The following is a 22331-nucleotide window of genomic DNA, read 5'->3' as shown; positions in this document are numbered from 1 at the left end:
TGCTACTGTGGGACAAAGTTTGCTTTATTGAAGTGAGGATCAGGTCAAAATAATATTACTTTGAATCGCTCTATGTAGATGGAGTCACTTAAGGGCGGGCCAGGCTGGATTGAAGGTCTGTTGTGGGGAGACGCGGAGACATGGGTAAGGGCAGGGGTCGTGGTTTAAGGAGGCATAGTCTTGGGTAATTTGGGTATTTTGTGGTCTTCATACTCCTTGGGGTTCCCCAGTATCTGGGGCTTCCGTGGGATGGTGGAGCTCACGAAGACCAAGTAGATGATGCCACCTAAGAAGGCACCCAGGGGTGGTGCCACCACTGGCACCCACCACCAGTTCTTGGCCCTGTAGGCAAGAGGCAGAGGCCTATTGAGGGGACCGATGTCCGGAATATCACCTACATCCACCCAGGCCGAGACAGGGAGTAGGGCCTGAGAGTAGAGGAGTGACCCCTATCCTAGCCCAGGAGTCACCTCTGAGTCTGGGGCCCTGGTCAGCTTCGCCCTGATTCAGGGAAAGGGACTTATCTGCGGACAGGATTTACATTCAGTCCGGGAGCTGCATTAGTGCTAGTCTGGGGAAAGGTCGGGACCCACTCCTGCCTCCCCAGGCCACCTGGCAGCTCTGCTAACTCTCCTGTGCCGCTCCTCACATCATCTCCACTCCCCCACCCCCTGCATGCAGGAAATCCACAGAAAGCTCACGGGAATGTGCTGGGCAGGGCGGTACCTGAAGACCTGTGCGCCCCAGCCAGCAATAAAGGTGAAGAAGCGAGGAGGCAGGTCCCGGGATGGGTTGATGGCATATCCCGAGTTCATGCCCAGGGATGATCCAATGATGACAACAAGGATGCCAATCACCAGAGCCTGTGTCCCTTTCAGTGCCGGGTTGTTCTCCTCATCCGTGATGGCAGAGAGACATAGCTGGAGCATCCCTGTAACTATCACCTGGGGAACAGATGCCATGGCAGCCACCCTAGGCCACTAGCCCAAACCCGCTGGCAGGGACATGTCTTGGTACAGTTCCCATACAGAGTTCTTGTCCTCTGTATGATGAGGGGCTGCCTGCTGGCCCCTTCCTGAGGTGGGGAGGGCCTGAGGAGATTCACCTACCCTGGACCACTGACCTCATCCAGAAAGCCCCTCCACAGTGTCATGTGATCAGGAAGGTAGGTAGCAAAAATGTTAGCGGTGGCTGTAGGACCAGTCACTGTCAGATGTCCTCCTGAGAAGCTGATAATGGCCGCTGTGGAGACACAGATTGAGTGTGAACCTACCCCTAGCTCAACCCCGCTGGAGCCCAGAAATAAGGTTGTAGGATGAAGCGGTGGGGAGTGCTTCCAAGGGTTCTCTCTCCCAAACATTTTCACAGTCCAGGACACAGAGGTTGGATCTGCCCGTATTTCAGAGAAGGAGGCTGAGGCCAGAAACGAACAACTTAGGGAAGGACACTACTCACTGTAGAAGAGGCAGTAGATGGTGACAGCAGCCAGGAAGGAACCCAGGAACTGACCCAGTATGTACACAGGAAATTTCTTCCAGGACATGCGGCCTAGTGCACAGCTGGTGAAGGTCACAGCCGCATTCATGTGGGCCCCTGCGGTGTGGGCAGATGTGTTGTAAGAGCGAGAGAAGAAACCAACAGCAATAATAAATAATACTGAGAGCAACAACAATATAATAAAGCAAGCATTTATGAAATACACTCATTTAATTCTCATGAGGACCCAACAAGGCAGGGACTACCATCATCGTTTCACCATTAAGGAAAAAGAAGTTAAATAGTTTACCTAAGTTAACCCAGCTAATAAAAATGATGTGTCAAGGGGGCTCATTAACAGTCTGGATAAGACAAAGGGAAGGAGTTTAGGGTATTCTCCCTCCAAGTAGCCAGTGAGGGTGAGGTGCTGGCTGACTCGGAGTAAGTGCTGGCTAGAGATGGGCAGGAAGAGCCTGCAAGAGATTCCCGACCTTGCTGGTCAGGCAGGGCCCAGGCTCACTCACCAGAGATTTTCCCTGCCACGTGCACGCCCATGGTGACTCCAAAGCCAAAACCTAGGTTGACACCGAGGTAGCTCCCGAGGTTTCCTCCTAGAACCATATGGGCCACAGAACCAAGACCAAACACCTGCGAGGGAGGGGCCTCTGAGGGGACTGCCTGCCCAGAAGCCCTGACCTCAGAGGAGGGCTCAGAGGTCAGTTTGGGCTCCTCGCCCTCACACCCTGAGCCTCCCTGCATTACCCTTAGAGACCCTCTGCCATGCCCTCTTCCTCCAGAGACTTCCTTCTTCATGACCCCTGGCCCCTGTCAAATAGGTCTCTAAGAACTGACCAGTGAGAGCTGGGTGGGGGGTGTTAAAGGAGCCGGGATGGGGCAGCAGAGTCAAGGCTCTTCCAGACACCTCCAGGCCCCTGGGCTGCAAGCCCATCTTAAGTTCAGGGGAGGGGGGAGGGGGCAGGGCTTGGAGGAGGGAGTGGCTGGTATGGATTGAACCCCTCAGAGCATCTGCCACTTGAGCCTAGCCTTAAGGAAGTTTCTTCAAGGGATCAAACTTCATAGACTCTGCCACTAACCCACACCTGCAACCCCCACCCACCCACCACCCGCCCTGCCCCCACACAGGTCAGTCCTGGAAGCCAGTGGGGTTCTAACTCTCTTAGCTCAGCAACATTTGCCCTCAGGTCTCATTCCTGAATGGCTAGCTCTTGCCCATCCCTAACTGCTGGATCTCCTCAGAGGACACCCTCACTGATCCCTTTCCCAGGGAGATTAGAGGCCTGAAGCTAAGCCCTCACTCATCTTCCTTCAGCCACCCACCTGAATCTATATCTACCTATCTATCCCTTTAGCCCTGGTACCTGCACCCAATCCCTCCTTCCCTCTGTAGAGGCCTCCCTCTCGTTCGTATTTTCCAGCCTCCCCTTGACTGGCTCCCATAGACTCGGGTCTCTCCCTTCCTAATGTAAACCTTGCCGCCTCAGCCCAGCTTTCCTGTCCAGCTGTGGACTTCTGGATGCCCCCTCCCTGTGTCAGTCAGACTCCAGGAAAGAACCCACTGTCTGGCTCATTTATCCCTACCCTTGCTCTCCCCTCCTTAATCTGGCTTCCACATGTCAGGGACACCTAAGCTCTCCCTGAAGGCTCCAGCCTCTTGATTTCCCAAAGGTCCCTTCAGACATTGTCTTACTTGACATTACTAACTTTGACCCTCTTAACCACTCTGAGCTCCTGGAAAGTCCCTCCTCTTAGCCTCCATGACATCTCTTTCTCTAGGTTTTCCTCTTACCTACATAGCTTCTCCCTCTCTACTGTTCCCTCCCACATTCTTTTTCATCCATCTGCCTCATGAATATAGATGATCCCAGAGCACCATCCCTGACCCCTTTCATATCTCGCCCCAGTCACTCTTCTTGGGTCTTTTTACCAGGTCTATGGCTTCAGATATGCCTGCTGGACTAAATTCTCAAAACCTTCATCTGGGAGCCAGATCCATATTTCCAGATACCCACTGGAAATCTGGATGTTACAGGCATTTCAGGCTCTATATTGAAAGCCCACTGTCTCGGAAAATGTGACCTTCATCCTATGTTCCCCGTCCCAGTTAGCCAAGCCAGAAATTTGAATGTCACAAATGAGAGCTTCCTCTCCCTCTTCCCCTACACCTAATCACCTCTGCTTACATTCTCCCCAGATCTTTGCCTCACCCTTGCAGCCAGAGTGATCTTTCTAACACAAAAGTCTAATCATGCCCTTCATTCAAACATTCTCTGGCTCCTCTCCACTTCTAAGATGAAGTTCAAACCCAGTAGGCCACCATTTAAGAACTTTCTAATTTCTGCCTGTCAATTTCATATCTGCTCCAGTGTTCTCTATGCTCGGCAATAGTATTATTACTAAATAATAATAACCACTTATTGAGCATTTACTATGTGCCAGGTACTGGTAAGCAATTTATATCTACCGCTGCCTTTAACCCTTACACCAACGTATGCATTGGGTATTGTTAGTCTCCCCATTTGACAGATGGGCAATCTGAGGCTTGGAGAAGTTGAGTGGCTTGTTCAAAGTACACAGCCTGCACGTAGTGAGTCAGGAGTTGCAACCAGGCAGTCACCTGTGCCAGACAACCGCAAACAAAGCCATCATGCTATTCCCTTCATGCCTTGCTTTCTTATACCTCTGTGTTTTTGCACATGCTTTTCCCTCTGTATGGAATACCTGACCCTAGATCCTGAAAAATTAATACCGTACTTTAAAGCCACACTCAGATTGCACCACCTTTGAAAAGTCCTGTATTTTGGACATATTCTCTCCGAGGGACCTCTAGATTCCAGACTGCTGGAAATCAGAATCTAGATCTGTATCATCCAATGTGATATAATGGCACTAGCCACATGTGACTATTATGTACTTGAAATGTGGTGAGTCCAAATGGAGATCTGCTGTAAGTATAAAGTACAAATTTCGAAGACTTAGTAGGAAAAGGAGAATGTAGAATCTTATTCATAACTTTATATTGATTACATGTTGAGCTGGTAATATTTTGGATATGTGGGTTAAATATAGTAATTATTAAAATTTTACCTGTCACTTCTTTTAAAATATGGCTACTAGAAAAATTGAAATTATAAATGTGGCTTATATGGTATTTCCCTTGGCAAATCTGTTCTATAGTTTTTTGAAAAAGAAAACCTGGAGAATTGTGGACATGAAGGCTACTGCTGAAGCCATTGGGGAGCAAGGGGGCTCCTGGAAGAGGACACAGGGTGGGAAGGCCCCTGAGGGCTGAACCTAGAGCCAGCCCTCATGGGTGGGTGTTAGAAACCCCAGCTGGAGCAGGTGTAGAAGTGAGAAAAGAACAAAAATAGAATGTGTCCTGGACACCAGGGAGAAGCACTGTCCCGAGGAGGGTATGGTTCACACAGTCACCTGCAGCCTCCGGGTCAAGTACATGAAGGCCTGGAAAGCATCCCTTTGGGTGTGACAATCCAGCAGCCATTAGTAATGTAGTGAGCACTGTACCATCAGGCCATGGGGACAGAAGTCAGGTCCCAGAGACTGAGAGGTGAGTAAGTAGTAAGGAAGAGTTGAAGGGACCAGTGTAGACATCTCTTTGAGAACTTGCCTGAGAAGGAAGGGAGAGGCTGAAGATAAAGGAGAGAGAAAAAGACAGAAAAAGGTGCCTTAGTAGACTGGGGGATGCGGTTCCTCCAAGAAGGAGATTGGCCCACCCTAGGGGGAGATGTATAGATGCACAGGTAAGTGAGGTCTGGTGGTAAGAGGGACAGGTGAGTGAGGTGCCAGACACTGGAAGTCTACCTGATGGTTTTCACTGTCAAGCTGGAGAGCAAGCCCTTTACTGATTTAAAAAAAAAAAAAAAAAAAAGGCAAAGTACAGAGCAGCTTTGGAGAAGTCTCAGAAAAAGATGAAATAGCCTGGGTAGAGTATGGGAAAGAAAGTGAGTAGAGCCCACCGGCTTCCTCAAGACCCCCAGAGCACATGAAGAGGGGCCCAGGAATGGGCTGACTTATAGCCAAGGGTAGGATGAGAGAGGAGAGGACAGGAATAAAGGGGCATGGCTGTGGGGAGTGAGGCCAGGACAGTCCGACAGGCTCAGGGGTTCAGGAGGTACAGGGAATGGAGCCAGCAGCAAGAGTCTAAAGGCCCAGGGTCCTCATTTCCAAGTAGGAGCTCAGAACTGTTGGCTAAAAATAATGAATGAATGAATGAATGAATAAACCCCACATGATCTGTGTCACGGTTGCCATTGGCAGCCCATGGACCTAATCCATTCAGCACATATGTTCTGTTTGGATAACTTGGTTTTTATGACCAGAAGTATCAGCTTCTCATGAGAACTCAGAAGCCTGGTAATGCCGGCCTGCATTCTGCCCTGCATGGCAACAGTCAGCTAGAGTAGTAGTGGCAGCTATGTACTTACGCAGGTCAGCACTCTGCAGTTAGCCACAGACCCCACCACTCTGAGCTACTCTCTCTGGCCCCTGGAACATGTGAGTTTGCAACCCCTGCCCATGGTTTATATCTATAGCTGGTTTTCCAGAGCCCTGACAGCCCAGCCCCTCCCCTCCCTGGTCAGTGAATGTGGCCCAGGACTGTCCAAGTCCTTCCAACAGCCATGAGGCCAGCCCTGAGGACAACATCCCCAGAGAACTGAGTAGAACAGTCCTGTTTCCCTCATCTAGGCTGGGACCCAAGGTCATACTTGATTTTCTGGTAAAGCCTTCACCGTGATGACTCACTGAGCTTTCTATCAACTTGGTACAGGTCCAATAACTGAAAATAAGAATATAATGTTCTATATAAGTTTAAACCTCCCAAAGTTCTTTTATAAGTGTTACTTCTCCTCAATCCTCACAGCAAACCTGAATGGCAAATGTTTCTGCTTTTACTTTACAAATGGGAAAACCGAGGCCCAGAGAGGGTTCTTGAACTACTCAAAGCCTGAAAGCGAGGGCCTTACCTCAGCTGGGGGAGAGTTAACAGGCCAGGGTGTTAGAAATCCTGCCATAGCTACACTAAGGGGCAGAGCATAGAGATTAAGAGTCAAGACTCTGATATTAGGCTGTACTGGATTTACTCTTAACTTAAACTGTGATCTTGGGCAAGTGACAGTCTTGTGGAGCCTCGGTTTCTCCACCTGAGAAATTGGGGGGTGATAATAGACTCTCTTTTATAGGACTATTGTGAGGATTTTGGAGGGTGTTGCATGTAAGGAGCTTAACAACACTGCTTGGCATGGAGTAGGTGCTCAATGATCTCAATAACAGAAAGAGAAACACAGACGTGGGCAGGCATCATTCTTTGTGGGTGGTACCTGTTTCCTCTAAGAATTCTCCCAGGAAGCACCCTCCTGCCTCCACAGTTCTGAGGTTTAACAGCCCTCATGGGGCTGGAATGTTTTGTCATAAATGAATTACTTTGCCCTGAATTAAGGTGGGGCAAAATCCGGTGCTGCCATCATAGCTCAGGAGCCAAGCAGGAGGGTGGGTAATGGGGGAGGGGGAAGGGTGGGAGGCAGGGAGAAGAGAGCAGCTGAGAGCACTTGTCATAATGACCAGAGACCAACACATGTGTCTTACATGTGTACTGGACGTTGGGCTCTTGGCTTTCTTTACACAAGCTTGCCAGCTCCATGTTAGTGTTTTGTTTACCAATGAGGAAGCTAATGTCCTGAACAGTTAAGATGTTGTGGAAGGTCACACAGCTAGAAGAAAGCAGAGCCAGAATTCAAACCCAGCTCCAAAGCCTGTGAAGGCCCCATTCAACACCCTTCAAAACCGAGAAGACAGGCTCTGAGCCACAGAGAGATCTGCCCAAGGCCAGCTAGCTAGTGACTCGGTGGAGGATCAGGATGAGAACCCAGGTGTCCAGAGTCCCCTGGGCTCCATGAGCCCCATCATCTCCTACCATGTGATTCAATGCACGCGCATTCACACACACACACACACACACACACACGCGCGCAACCACAGGGACACTCCCATTCTCACACACACTTCTCTCTCCCAACTTCCTCAGCATGTTCCTCACCATCTTTGCTTCCCTTCCCAGAGGCTGCCCCGTCTTTCCATGGACCAGGGCCCTCTGTACGGTACAAACAAGCATGGCTACAGCTTAAGGGCAGAGGCTGGCTGGGGTAGATGGAAGGGCTGAAGCAGGTGGAGAGAGAGGGAATTTCTAAGAAAACTCACCTCCCGCTTGCAGTCTGGTTTCTGTCCCATCATTCACTAAAAGATCCCTTGCCAAGGTCCCCAGTGACCTCCGTGTTGCCAAACCCTACAGGCCTTTGTCGGTGCTCGCCTTCTCTGACCTGTCCGCACGGCTGACCACTCCCTGCTGTGGACCTCACCACCCATACTTCTGTAACCTGGTCTCCCCCCACCTTGTCCTCCCACCTTTCTGGCCAATATTTCTCAGGCCTCTTTGTATGCCCCTCTTCATTCTTCAGGGCTCTGTCCTCAACTTGTTTTCTCTTCCTATATGCTCTCACTGGACAGTTTTTATAACCATCATCCATATTCTGATGAACTGTAACTCTACTTCCAGCCCAAACCACAACCTGGAGCTCTAGACCTCTAAATCCAACCACCCCCAGGTTTCTCACCCAGCACCTCACCTGATCATATCCAAATGGACCTCACCTCTTGCCCTGCTCTGGGCCACGGGTTCAGAACAGCTCGCTCAGCACTTACCCCACGTCTGTGGCTCGCAAAGTCTCCTTGATTCCATCTTCTACGACGGCCTCAAACATGTGCTTTCTTCTCCATCCCTAGACCAGTCGTCACTCTCTCTCTATCTTAGGTCATTGCGACAGTCTCTTAACTGATTCCCCTCCCTCCAGCCTTGCCCATTCTCCTGGGGTTCCACACCACACTCAGAATATCCTTCTAAAATCCTAATCTGACCACAACATTCCCCTGCTTGAAAGCTCTCAGTATCTTTTTGTATTGCCCTCAGGATTAATTCTCAAAGCCTGACTCAATGTTCTCTCTAATCTCTTTCCCCGTGGTTTCCCTTCTCCTCACTTCCAGCCATTCCCTCTGACTCCCTCCAGCCCATGCCCTTTGTTCTGCCCCCACATATTACAAGATCTTTCTCTCCCACAAAGACTTGGCAAGGAGCTCTCTCCTTACTTTCCTATGCTTCCCCCTGAGGATCCCCGCTAAGAGGCCAGGAAATGGCCACTGTGACCTGGGGGTCAGCAGCGGGAAGGGGGTCATGGATTACCCTTACTGAGTGAGCTCCACCCACCTCAAGTCCTAGGGTTCATGCTCCTTCCTCAGAGCCCACCACCCTGTGCCACCCACCCACTCACCATCATGACATATGTGCTTAAGAGCTCGGCCAGGAACACTTGCACCATCTCCTTCTGCAGTATTGATTGTGCCCTTACTGTCCTAGACGATGAGACCATCCTGGAGCTCTGGGTGGACCTGAAACAGTAGCCCGAGCCCATGGGCAGAAATGAGACTCAAGTGCACTTGCTGCCCATCAGCCCTTCAACTCATAGCTGAGTTAATGGGTAACCCAGTGGCCTCTCCACACACACCTCCTCTTGCCCAGGGCTGCTGGAGGAGCTGGAATCAGAGACACCTGAGAGCCACAGGGATATGGAAAGGGACAGGGAGTAGATAGCTAGGCCACGCCCCTTCTTCCTTCTGGTAGGGACTGGACCAGTGAGAAGGGCACACCAATGAGGCCACTTTGCAGAGGGGGCAGAAGAGGATCTGATGAATGCCATCTGTGGTGCCAATAAGCCTTGGAAGAGAGTAGACAAGAAAGTGGAGCTCAGTTATCTGTCTGTCTGTCTGCCTGCCTGCCTGCCTATCTGTAGGAACCAGATCTCTGGAGACACAGTCAAGACATAAGGCAGGACCTGGCAACCACCAGACACTCTGCAAACAGCACAGGGTGGGGCAAAGTCTGCTCCTGGGCTCTATAAACAGCACTCAGGCCTGAAATATGCACCAGGTTCTGCCGAAGGTGAAGGGGTCTGCAAAGTACGCCAGGCTCTGCAACCAGGTCAACACAGAGGGATGTTTGTGAGTGAGTAAACAAATGAACAAACAAATGAGAGAGAGAGAGAGAGAAAAGGAGGGACTGGATCTTACTCTCTGGTGTATTCTCAGTGCCTAGCACAGTGCCAGGCACGTAGTAGGTGTGTAATATATATTGTTAAATGGATGGAAACCGGGAAATTTATATGTCTTTCTTTCTACTAGACCCCCAGGACTTTCTACAGTTCCTGACACATGGTAGATGTTTGATAAATATTTATTTAATAAACACTTGATTGGATAGACAGATAGTGAGTTATAGGCTCCAATATCTATTGGGGTTGGTGTATAGAGTTTGAGTTTAGAGAAGGTGATGAGTTCCAGAGGCTAAAGAGAAGAAACGGGTACAGATAACTCTTAAGTATAGCCTTAGTGCCTGTTAAGACTGGTGACCCTACCCCTGCTGAATGCCTGAAGTTGACACCAGACACTCACTACTTTACCCTGCTCAGGATAGCAACATCAGCCCCCAACCCCGTCCCAGGCTTTCCCCAGCCTCACAGAAGCAAAGAGTAAGCAGAGAGAGCGAGAAATGTAAGCCAGGCGTAGATAAAACACCTTCTACTTTTCTGGCCGAGAGCCCATGTTCATATCTCACTCAGCCCAGTCCTTGTCCTGTCCTTACCCCGGGGAAACAAACCCAGGCCTGTGCATGTGGAGGGCATGTAGAATTGCCTGAATAATCCACTGACTCCCATCCAACTCCAGCACCCATGTAGCATCAGGTAGGGGTTCTTGATCCCTATGATTGGCCTCTCTAGACCTGAAGAAGAGCCTATGAGCAGACTGAGGCAGATAGGAACTCGAGAACAGTCCTGAGAAGGTGCCAGAGGAGCAGAAAGTCAAAGACACCAAGAGAGTCTGGAACCTTGGCCCCTTCCTCCTCACCACATGGCAGGCAGTAGACAGTAAGCAACAAATAACCACCAACTAGCCACCGAACCACAGATTTTTCAAATGCCTGCTATGTCTGCTATGTTTAGGCACTGTAGTAAAGACCACTGGCATGACCTCTACTCCTGGGTAGAAATCTCATTAATTAAGCAATTACTATAAAGCGTGAGGAGTGTTGCCCACAGGTGAAGAGTGAGCACTGAGGGATCGTAAAGAGGAACCAAATGTCATAGAGATGGGAGTAAGAGGCTCTCCAAGAGAAATAAAAATTTAGGTCAAGAATAGAAGGCTGGCCAGGTAAAGGCTGGTCCTATCAGGAGAGGCGGGGAAAGTTCTGGGCATTGGAATGGCATGGCCAGAGAGGAGTGAGTGCAGGCCAGATGGCAGAAGGCAACATGGCCCATGTTAGGTAGTCTGAACTTAACCCAGAGGGCCAGGGGGCTCGGTGGAGGATTTAACCAAGACTGCCTCCTCTGTGGAGGCTGAGATGAGGGAGCAGGTGTAGAGGAATGGTGAGCAATCAGGAAGCTTCTATCCCAGACAGACAGAGGTGATGGCAATTGGAGCTCAGAAGGTGCCATGGAGATGGCTAGAAGACAGTCAAACCAACAGACCTTGGTGTTTGATGAAAGAGGAAAATGCAAAGGGAAGAGTCAGTGATGACCCCAGATTTTGGCTACAGTAGCAGAATGACACGTGACGCGGGAGAGACACTGCAGGTTTAGGCAGGGAGATGAGTCCCCTTCCAGGTGTGTTGAGTCTGAGGAGCCCATTAGACACCGAGATGGAGATGACCAATAAGGAGACAGCTGGTCATGTGGTCTCATTTAGGGACACACATTTGGAGGTCGCAGAATCATAGGTGGTCATTTGACCCACGGGCATAGACAAGATAGCTCAAGGAGAGGGTGTAGAATGAAAAAAAGGTATCTAAAAAAATTAGCCTACAAAGAAACTAACAGCCAACCTAAATAATATATGCTAACCAAGAAACTAAATACCTTACTACTCACCAACCCTTTGGCTAACTAATCAATTTGGCAACTTAACAACTGACTTTCCTATTAGCTAGTTCATTTAATTATCTAATCAATAAACCAACAGTAAACTATCCAACTAACCTCAAGTCAACCATTGAACTGCTAACCAACATTCATTCATTCAACACATTTATTGAGCATCTTCTTAGGAGTTAGGCACCTGAGATACAAAGTAAAAACTCAGTCTCCACCCTTGAGTTGCTCCAACTAGTGGGCAAAATGGATCATGGCAACACTATCAGAAGTAATTAGTCCCTGGGTAGGAGGCAAGACCTGAAGAAACTTTTGAAGAATGGGCAGATACATGGTGGCCTAAAGTGGCCACAGGGGAGTAGGGTAGTAATAGAGAGAACGGTGAGAGTGAGCACATTCTAGGTATTTTAGGAGACTAGATGTGAGGCATGGGGGAGACAGGAGGGTCAAGGACAAGGTCTTTACCTCTGGCTTGAGCAACAGAGGAGAAGGAGACCCTAGACTGAGCTGAGACTACAGGAAGAGGAATGGGTTTGGGGGGGAGTATAGGGAGCTATTTTCAGCTGGGATCGAGTTGTCTGTGGGACACCAGCGACTCTTTAGAAACAGGATCTAAAGCCTAGGAGAGAGTCCTGGGCTGAAGACAGCAACACCATCAGCATAGAGCAGGAACCATTTGTTCTCGCTCTCCAAAAGTGCACAAACAAATACCCCCGCTCATGTGGAGGTGACAAGCGGCGATGTAATGAGCAATAATGTAACAGGCAAGTACATTTGTATGTTAGAAGGTACATTGGTGTGTTAGAAGGTAGTACGTCCTAAGGGAGAAAGATCGAGCAAGGAACAGTAGTGGGGTATGATTTTAAATAGAGCAGACAGGGTAAGCCTCATCGAGAAGGTAGCATTTGAGCAAAGACATGAAGGAGGTGAGGGAGTGAGCCATGTGAATGACTGCAGGAAAAGTGTTTCAGGCAGAGGGAACAGTCACTGAAGGACTCTGAGCATGTTTGAAAGAAGGAGGGTCAGTGTGATTGGAGAGGGAAGAATGAGGGTAGCGTGGGGGAGGTCAGAGAGGAAACAAACTAGTTGGGCAGGGCCCTGGCACTGAAAGGACTTTGGCTTTTATTTCACCCCAAGAAACCTGAGCCTGAGAGGGTGAGAGGTAGCGAGCTCAGTTCAATCGAGCACCACCTATGTAGGGGCAGTTGGAAGTTGATGACCAGCCCCTGGACCCTTGTTTGGGTCTTTCTGAGCCTCCCTCGCCTCATCCCAAGGCCCGGCCTGTGCTTGGCCATGGGCACAGGAGAGAGAGGCTCATAGATCGTGGGGGGATGGGGGAGGAGGGTGTCTGGAGGGATCAGCTGTCATGTAGGAGAGGCCGAGTGGGGCAGGGAGGGTACTGGGTGTGCTGGGCGGAGGGTGGGAGGCTGACATGGAAGAGTGGTGCTTACCGCTTTTTCTTGTTTTCTTGAGCCATATTCTGTCTGAAATTTTTAAATGCTGTGGAGCCAAAGAGAGGTCGCTAGGGCTGGGGGACACAGAATTTGGCCCCACATTCTCATCAGACCTCAGCCCCGCTGCGGCTCGCCCCCCAGGGGAGAAGCCACAAGGACAGCTCCTATCAGTTCCAATTCCTCAACCCAGCCAAGCTGGAAGGGGGTGGGAGGGGTGGACATGCTTCAGCCAATGGGAAGAGGCCCTGGAGTTCCACCTCCTCTACCCATGCTGTCCTCAGGACCCCTGACCTCTGGACCAGGCCCTTCAGAGATCCTCCTGAACTTCCCAAGTCTGCACCCCAGCTTTGGACAGTGGAGATACCCACTGACTCCCCTCAGTGGCTCTACCCTCACGTATATGACTATTATTGCCTTTGGTCTAACTTCAAGCCCTCTTTCTGCTGACTTAAACTGTGACTTTCTAGAGCTGCTGCTTTGCACATGTGCATGCACACGCACGTACTCACATGTGCACACACGCATGCGCACACGCGCGTGCACACACACACACACACACACACACACAGGATGAGGTCCTAAAAATTCATTTAGCCCATACCCTCACCTCAGAGCAAAGTCTACTCTTCTCACTGTTTCCGAAAATTCTCCCTGGTATTTCCATTTTCCCCACAAATGACATCACGAATATAACCCTCGAGTTTCTCCATCCTGTATGTCCCCTTTGTCTTCTAGCCCAATTCCCTCTAGCTGCAGCACAAGTTCACTTCCTTAGCCCTGATTGCAGAAACACTCTGCGGGTGATGGTGGGAGAACTCCAGGGGTAGAGAAACCGCTCCGGCAAAGCCAGCAATAGACCCGCTCTCTGATCTGCCTCCCTTCTGCCTTGATCCAGAGTCTCTGGTCTCCATTCTCTGGTCCCACCCCCATGCTCTGCGGAAGGCCCAGCACAACACACCTTCCCAATCTCTGCTCCACCGCTGGTCCTCCCGAAGATCAATGTACTGGTAAGGAAACTGAAACCTGGAGCGTCACACAGCACCTCAGGACTAAACCAGAACAGACATCCAGCCTTCACCTCCCAGCTGGGGTTCCAAAACAGTTCCATGGTCACCTCCCCATATGGTCCCCAGGGAGTGCCACCCCCACGCCTGGGCCTCTGCCTAGAGCCAGACTCACTCTGCCAAATCACCTTACGTTTCTCAGAGTCTGCCTTGGGGGCTTCTCAGTTACAGCAGCTCATGGTTTTGCTCCTCTAGGACAGTCCCAGGCTCTGGCTGTTCCCCTAGGTGGGGCTCTGCTGTCCCTGTGTCCCTAGTCTAGAGCCTGCCTCCTTGGGGTGGCTCCAAGTGCTGCTTTGCTGCTCCAGGGGAGAGGTCAGTGGGGCAGGGGTTTGGCCAGTGCCACTTGAGCCAAGTCCAGATGCACTACCCAAAATAGCATCCTTCCTCTTGCCAGCAGCGCCATGGAGACTGAGTTCTGAGGCAAAGTACTTATGAGGTCAGAGGTGGAGCTCTGGGTGGACGCTGGGCCTCATGGTCCCAGAGGAAGGGCCTCCCCTCTAAGCCAGGCAACCAGCCCAGACCGAGAGGCAGCCTCCCAGGCCCCAGGTCCAGGGAAGTCTCCCGAGGCTGCTGAGCCTCCAGCTGGGGGGAGAGGTGCATAGAATGGGAACTGGAAAGTTCTCTGGAGGTCAACAATCAGGTGGAGGAACCTGGGAGAGGAATCCTGGGTTAGTCCTCAGGGAATCTCCATTTCAAAAGAGGAAGGGGAGACTCAGGCCCTGGACTTCCCTGGTCTGAGGGAAGGAGGACACATCAGCCATAGTTGCAGGGAAACCCTAGTCTGAGAGGAAAGGTAGAAAAGCCAAGCCTGGTCTTCTGCGGGTCCCTAGTCTAGGGTGGGACAGAAGAAGCCTTGGTCTCATCCTCGGGCGCCCGCATCAGAGCAGGGCAGGGGGAAGCCTAGGCCCTGCCCTCAAAAACACTTCCCTCCAGAGAGTCAATGGAGACCTCTATGAAGGAACCAAAGCCAACCAGAGTGTGGGGCTCTGACCCAGAGCTGCAGGAGCTCAGTGACTGAGGTAGGGTCAAGAGCAAGCCAAGGGACCAGCTGCTATCTGAGAGGACTTCTGGAGCTCAGGTATGGCTAGTCATCCAAGGATGGGGCAGGGTGAGATCAGAGCAGGTGACCCAGTGATGAGATAAAGGAGAATGGTTGCTGATCTGCACACTGTAAAGAGACTTGGAAATCTAACTATGGGAGGTGAACACACAGTGTAAATATATATATGCCTTACCGTTAAAATGTACAGCTGAAACTTATTTGATTTCATTAACCGATGTCACATAAGTAAGCAAATAAACAAAGAAACAAATAAATGAACAAATAAAGAAATAGACTTGCCCGGTGAAGTGGTGGATGGGGGCAGGGAGTCCAGGGAGCTTCTGAGGCCGGCAGCCCCTTGTTGTGGGGAGACAGTATAAGATTTAGTTGCCCAAAGCCAGCTCTGGTAATAGAACTGTCCTCTAGAGGGTGCCAACAGACCAGGCCAGGTCTGGAAGCCGCGTTGCTCAGATCCCTACCTCAACTTGCCCTGCAGGTCACTCTGCTCAGAGACAGGGGTCAGCTGCAGTCCTAGGGCTTCTTATTCAGAAGCTATCTTTAAGGAATGAACTGCTCCATTTCAGCCCCCCAGGCTGAGTCTTCACCCCTCACTCACCTCTGCAGACTCCAATGGGGCTCAAATTGCTAAATCCTTCCTTCAGTATAGGGGAGACATACCCTGGACATGGAAGACACCTGCCTTTATTCCTTTCCTGTGTATACTGTTGGGATGAGGGTGAGGTAAGGGTCAAAAGTGGAGGTGGGGCCTAGGATGAGGTCAGAGCTCTGGCAGAGTTGGATTGGGCTGGGATCATGTTGGTGAGGGTGGAAATTGGGATCCATGTGCGAGTAAGAGGTTAAGCCCTGGGCTCATTCACTGGGCTGGGTACTGGGAACCAGAGGTGGAGAAGACACAGTCCCATCCATTTCTTGGGAGAGATAGATAACTGGCAAGTAACTTAAGATACGTTGTGATAAAGTGAAGGGAATATAGGCAGCAGCTAGGCCATCCTAGAGGGGAGTAAGAATTTTCCAGAAGAGATGACATGCAAGCTGAATCCACTGAAGTGAGCAGGGGAGGGTGGGCTGGGGCTCACATTTTGAAGCCATTTGGACCCCGGTGGGATTGTGAGAAAATCTAATGAATTCTGGGAACTCTAAGTGGCTTGCAGAGGGCTGGAGAAGTGGGCAGGGGAAGACCATGAAGGACTTTGTCTCCCAATACACAGGATCAGACTTTATTCTAAGTGCCTGAGGAGCCCTTGAAGGGTTTTAAGCAAAAAGGAGAGTGAAGTAGGCCATCTGGGGTCTTCGAAGCCCTGGAGCATCCACTAGGCAGAGGCACAATTGGGCCTGGGCTTGGGAGAGGGGTCCACCTGCAGAGAGAACAGGAGATATCAGTACCTGTGCATTCACCTGGGAGTCAATGGAATTGCCAGGAAGCACGAAGGAGTGAGGCAAAGGAGAGGGGCAGGATTCTGGGGACAGAAGGGTGACTGGGGAATAGCAGCTGATGAGGGAAATGGAAACCCAGACACTAGGCTGCCAACAGACCATCAGGAGCTTGGAGGGGCTGTGAGCCCAGAGTTGGGTGTGAGGTGGGGCCAGCCTTGATGAGCTGGTAGGTTGGAGGGTAGCCACAGCACTAAAGAAGTGGTGGCTGAGGAGACAGAAAGTTCACCTGTGGAACGAGGAGAGGCAGATAAAGGGACCACGAGGCCGGGCGTTTGTGTCAGAGTTGGGTCTAGACAGAGCCTGGGGGGATATCCAGGGCCAATAGGGATGATAGAGGGCATGGAGGGGATCCCTAGGGTCCTGTTTTCACAGGGTAGGGTCTGAATAGAGCCACCAGATAAAATACAAGAGGCTAAATTAAATTCGAATTTCAGAGAAACAATTATGTGCAATATTTGGGACATATTTATACTAAAACACTATCCATTGTTTCTCTGAAATTCAAATTTAACTGGTGTCCTAGCTCTGAGTTGCAGAGAATAAAGTCCCCTCTAGATGCCTTGCACACTGACCTGGGTTTGAGTCCTGGCTGGGCATCAAATTTGCTGCATAACCTTGGCTCAGTCCCTGCCCCTAGGCCTGTTTCCTAGTCTGTAAAAGATGTTGACAGATGTGTGGTCCTCCCAACCATCTACTTTTGGTATCCGGACAGGGCCCAGGAAAAGGTTTATGAAGGCAGCAACAGACCATTAAATCAAAGACTAATTTGGTTGAAATGATAAATAGGTTGAAAGTGAAATGGTAATTTTAGTGTGCTACCGGGGCAGTTTTTGCAAAATTTGATGTTTTTTCAGGCTGTTAGTCCCTCTTTCAGAAGTTGTTCGATTTTTTCATTCTCATTTTCTCTGTAGTACACTATTTTTGCTAATGAAAGTTTGGAAATAACCCAGTGCTCATCAACCTCCCATTTCTTACTCACTACACTAAAATTCTTACAATGTGAACTGGTGAATGGGGATATATTAATGTTCAACCTAACTGAAAATTTAAATATTTATGAACACATAGCCAGCAAGTTGAGCAGATACAACTGTCTATCATTGAAGTGGAAATTTTTAAAATAGAAAACAAATTTTAAAATCTCAGATCCTTTTATCTATGTATTACCTAAAATACAAACAAGTCAAAAGAACCTTAAAAGACATGGCAAGTCCTGATTCCATGATGACTACTACTAACATTTTAGTAGGTTTCCTTCTAATCCTTTTTTCCTGTATACACATATACATGTCCTTCCCCATTTTGTCAACAATAAGTGGAATAAAAGCTTTGTAAAGTTTTGTACAGTACTTTGTTCACACAAACATTTACTGAGAGCATCTTTTCATGCCAGTAAGTTCACATCCGCATCATGTATGTGGCTGTACAGCACAGAATCGCTTTCAGTTTAAAGTTCTGCAACTCCTCTATTATGAACATCACAGGACAGACACAATTGGCTGAAACCCAATTAGGAATGAACGTGCAAATAGAAATTTTAAAAAATCAAACTGAAGAAAAATGTTCAAATATGTTAAAACTAATCTAAACTTTCCCAAAATGCCCCCCAAAGTGGTGATATATAAAAAGCTAATCATTTCAGCTAATTTGTTTCAACTAACATGCTGTTTAATTAACTTACCTATCATGTAAACTGCTTTCAAGCAAATGATTTTATTAGACTTGGGATTTTTCAGACTCTTTTGTGACCTAGAATCCTTCGTATAACTCAGGAGCAAGGTAGCAACTTGCCCAAGATCAGGTCCCCCCAGGTAAGAGAAGTGGGGGCTAAGTGGCTAGACTGGGGATGGGTGGGGGCAAAGGCAGGACCCAGGATGATTTTAACCTTGACACTCTGCAATGACCAGATCCCCCTCTCCCCTCAGCCCAAGCTCTTATCCTTCATTCTCAGAGTCATGCCCGGACCTCCAGGACAGAGTGGACAGATACTAGAGCAGACAAGGTCAGGAGGCACAGCCAGTTTCCCAAGGGCAAACATCCTGTATGTAAGGAACCAGAATTCAAACCCAGCCTTGCTCCACTCTAACGCTCATGTTAGGCTGCCCAATTTGGCATCAGGTATCAGGCCTATCCCTTTCTACTATGAGCTGGAACTGTCAGGGGAGACTTCCTGGAGATGGCAGTTTCATCAACACAGTTGGGAGATGACACTGAAGGAATTCGTATGTGTGAGAAGCGTTTGTGTCTGTATATGTCTGTATGTAAACATGTATATGTGTGAATGGGTAGGTGTGTGTGTGCATGTGCGTATATGCATCTGATCTTACCTGTGAAAACCTCTCTGCAGGCTTTTGCTCTCTTCTGTCTCTCTCTCTCTTTCACACACACACACACACACACACACACACACACACACACACACACACAGAGATTCTTCCACATATGCGTATGTGCCCATTCCACTGGGTTAATATTTTCCTGCCTGCGTCAGCATGGTCCCAGTCAGTGGGCAGCTCACTGCAAAAACGTGCCCTATCTGATCTGGTCAGGTTCTATGGGCTTAAAACAGGGGGCTTGGCGTGGGCAAGGAGCCCATTTCAGTAACCCCAGGGCAAACTACTCTCTCTCCACTCTCTTGCTCAGCCTGAGAAAGTAGGCAGGTCCGGTGGCCCAGCAGCTCCAGTGTGATGTGATTGCCACTCACACCGAGGGCTCCCGAGTGGGGCAGCCTCCCTTCCTCTCTCCAGAGGGACAAGGCCAGTGACTCCCTGCGATACCTCCCTGGTCCCTTGTTTTTGCCTAAATCTCAAGGCTTCTCCAAACACAGATGTTCCATTGAGTAAACACGAAGTAGAGACCTAGGGGAAACAGTGTACCGACTTCAGTAGAAAAGCATGCCACCCTGTGGGAGGGTGGGATTTTATTTACAGCTTTCCAGAAACATGGTGATTGCACAAAGGGACTGTACAGAGGTCTGTGTGGGCAAGGACTGGGGCATGGGCACCCACAGGCGTTGAGCCTCAACCAGGAAGGCTAGGTGGAACACTGGGACCCTGAGTAGGGTGGGGCCTTCCCGGTTCCCGAGCCTCTCCCAGTGTCAGTGGAGGGTCCTTCCACACCCAAACCATTACCTGGGTGCAGGCTGTGCCAGATTGGGCTGGGCAGGCAGACACAGTCTCTTCTGCTCTGGGCACAGCCCAAGGCCCACGGTGAGTCAGTCGAGGATACTCTAATGCACCTCTGTACGCGACAAGGGTGGAGCATGGAAGGAGGATGACGACCACCAGTGAGGTTGTTCCCCATGGCGCAGGCTTAATGGCTTCTAGCCTCCCTCACACTTTGCGTCTGGGCAGTCTCCTCCCACCCTAGCGCTGCTTCTGACTTTCACGGCCCTTGCCACTTTTGCCTTTATGGGCCCCCTCCTCCTCAAAAAAATCAAATAAAAATTATGTATTACAACTGTGTTGATATAAAGACCAACATATTAACACTGTATATGAAAACATTTTCTTGAACCTACGAGTTCATTTTTTTTCTTATGTTAAAACAAAACATTTTTTGTGGGCCTTTAAATAGAACATCTTAGACGACATTATATCTAGAGAAGTTGGCCCTGCACATCCCTGACGTCCTCTCTGACTGCACAAACACTGCCATCTCTCCAGTCCTATTGCCAGCCCAGATCTCACTCCACTGTTCCAGAGCAAACGATCCAACATCACTGCTGTTCTTTCTCGTAAGTTTAATGGACATATCTACCTTCGCCTGCTCCAACCCGACTTTATCCAAACTTCTCCCAAATCTATCCACTCGGGTTTCATCAGTCTTTTTTCTTTCTTCTTTTTTTATGAAGTATTTTAAATTCCAGCCATTATGTCATTTCACGCCTACATTCTTCAATATTCTCTAAAATATATGAACAATTTCTTATGTAATCACGATATGCTCCCGTGGAATTATTGAGTATCCACAATCGTTTCAAAATGCCTTTTTGCATTAATTTGTTGGTTGGTTTGAGGCAGGATCCAAACAGTTCACACATTACATTGAGTTAAATGCTCTCTTAAATGTGAGCTGTTAGTTCCCTTTTCTCCCCGTATTTGTTCATGTCACTGATTTGAGTAAATGTCGTTCTACAGGAGTCCATGTTCTGGATTTGTCTGTTTGGTTCCTTATGGTGTCATTTAACTTTTCCTCCATCCCTTGCATTTCTTAGAATATACAGGAAGTTAGCTCTGATGGTAAGATTTTATTTAGGTTCGATTTTGGTGGGGGGGAGGGGGAATCGTTTGTGAATAGTGCTGTGCGCTTCCTCTTGCAACTCATCCAGAGGCACAATCAGTGGTTCAGAGGGTGGCAGCCTGATCCCTCCATTGTCGAGTTTGCCGTCAGCCATTCACCTTCTGGTTCCATCCTTTGATTTTTGCCTAAATCAATTTTAAAATCTTTTCACACTAAAGTATTTTAAAGGAGACACTCTGAGCAGCAATTTCTTAACCCACAGAAAAGAAAGATCTGATAATAGTGGAGTCTCTGATACCGGGTTAATCAGAACAAAAAGGGAGTCAGGATCAGGGAGGCTTCGCAGGAGGATAAAAGCGTGAGGTGGTGACCAGAAGTCTGAATCTGGGGCTTGTTTGGGGTTTGACTATTCAGGGAGGACTGCCCCATTCAGGTGGTGAGCTATGGTTTATAGCTCAGGCTTTATAGCCAGGCAAACCTGAGCTTGAATCCAGTTCAGTCTCTTAATTGGCATTAGGTAACTTTGAGCAAGATATTTAACTGGGTGTCTTCAACTGTGAGATGGAGATACTAATCTTCACCTGGAAGGATTGTTGAGAGAATGGTAAGGGGCGTAGGGAGTGCCTGGTGGAGAGTAAACACTGTGGTGGAGAGGATGTCTATTTGAGGAAGGGGACCCTGGACCCCACCCCTCCTGCCCTAACCAAGTCTTGCTTGACGCCAGAGCCAGATAGAACTGGAGGTGGAGTGTATGCTCATTCCACAGACAACAAGACCGAAGCCCATGGACTTCCACTCAGACCAAGAGCCACTCCAGCCTTGTGAGCCTGATCTTCTAGCCCTTCGCGTTGCAAACTGGCCACTCAGCTAACGGGTCTTCACTCTGATTGGTTCCCGCCTGGGGGCGGGGCTGCCCCAGGCAGCTGCAATCGCCAGCTCAGCCAACAAACAGCAGGCTCACCTAGTGGCTGGGCGATCCACCTGTGACAAGGCGTTGGACAGGCACTTTCCTGGGGACGTCCTGGCCTGTATAGTATATTGTGCATAGCAGATGCATAATAAATATATAATGAGAGGTCTATGGCCATGCCACCCTGAACATGCCCCATCTCGTCTGATCTCGGAAGCTAAGCAGGGTCAGGTCTGGTTAGTACTTGGATGGGAGACCACCTAGGAAGACCAGCTGCTGTAGGCGTTAAAAAAATGTATATTGAGAGAATTGAGCTCCCACTTCCCTGAGTGGGCGAGAACTAAGTTATCAGGGATGGCGACTACGCCTGTGTGTGAGTGGGGATTTGGGCATCCCCGGCATTCATGGCCCCAAGCCCCGAAGCCCTGACGTGAACAGCCAGGGTCTAGCAGAGAACCCAGAGCTCTCTACTCCTGCCCTTGTTCCTGCCTGTTTACTCTTGCCTTAACTGCTCCCACCCACAACCCTGGACTCCAGTTAGCCTCTCGCTTGCTTACCACAGCAGCGGAGGCAAACAGCCTAGGGCTTCAGTGAGATGGGGACGGGGTGTCCAAACACCTCCCCTGCCCCTGTCCCAACCACATCCTATTAACAGCACTCAAACGACTGGGCACTAGCGCC

At 49.5% G+C, this 22331-nt stretch overlaps 1 protein-coding gene and 1 pseudogene across 10 annotated transcripts; one reads left to right on the top strand and one right to left on the bottom strand.

Moving 5' to 3' along the window:
- Positions 1–14253, bottom strand: AQP7 (aquaporin 7). 10 transcript variants are annotated; one of them, XM_016130313.2, is made up of 9 exons: positions 14135–14244; positions 13896–13986; positions 12935–12983; positions 8835–8952; positions 2001–2124; positions 1456–1593; positions 1124–1242; positions 727–944; positions 1–342 (listed from the first exon to the last, which is right to left on the bottom strand). In XM_016130313.2, the coding sequence occupies exons 3-9, from the start codon at positions 12958–12960 to the stop codon at positions 165–167; spliced, it is 921 nt and encodes a 306-aa protein (XP_015985799.1). In that variant the 5' UTR covers positions 12961–12983; positions 13896–13986; positions 14135–14244; the 3' UTR covers positions 1–164. The 10 variants fall into 10 exon arrangements, with proteins under 10 accessions (XP_015985799.1, XP_015985800.1, XP_015985802.1 ...); XM_016130314.2 differs by having other exon boundaries at positions 14130–14233; XM_016130316.2 differs by lacking the exon at positions 12935–12983.
- Positions 14254–21816: 7563 nt separating this feature from the next.
- On the top strand, positions 21817–21935 carry LOC118601300 (annotated as a pseudogene).
- The last annotated feature ends 396 nt before the right edge of the window (positions 21936–22331 follow it).

The sequence above is a fragment of the Rousettus aegyptiacus genome, unplaced genomic scaffold, assembly GCF_014176215.1.
Source record: "Rousettus aegyptiacus isolate mRouAeg1 unplaced genomic scaffold, mRouAeg1.p scaffold_m13_p_3, whole genome shotgun sequence".
Lineage (NCBI taxonomy): Eukaryota > Metazoa > Chordata > Mammalia > Chiroptera > Pteropodidae > Rousettus > Rousettus aegyptiacus.
Note: the sequence above shows the minus strand (reverse complement) of the source record. Positions and strands in the feature narration are given on the sequence as shown.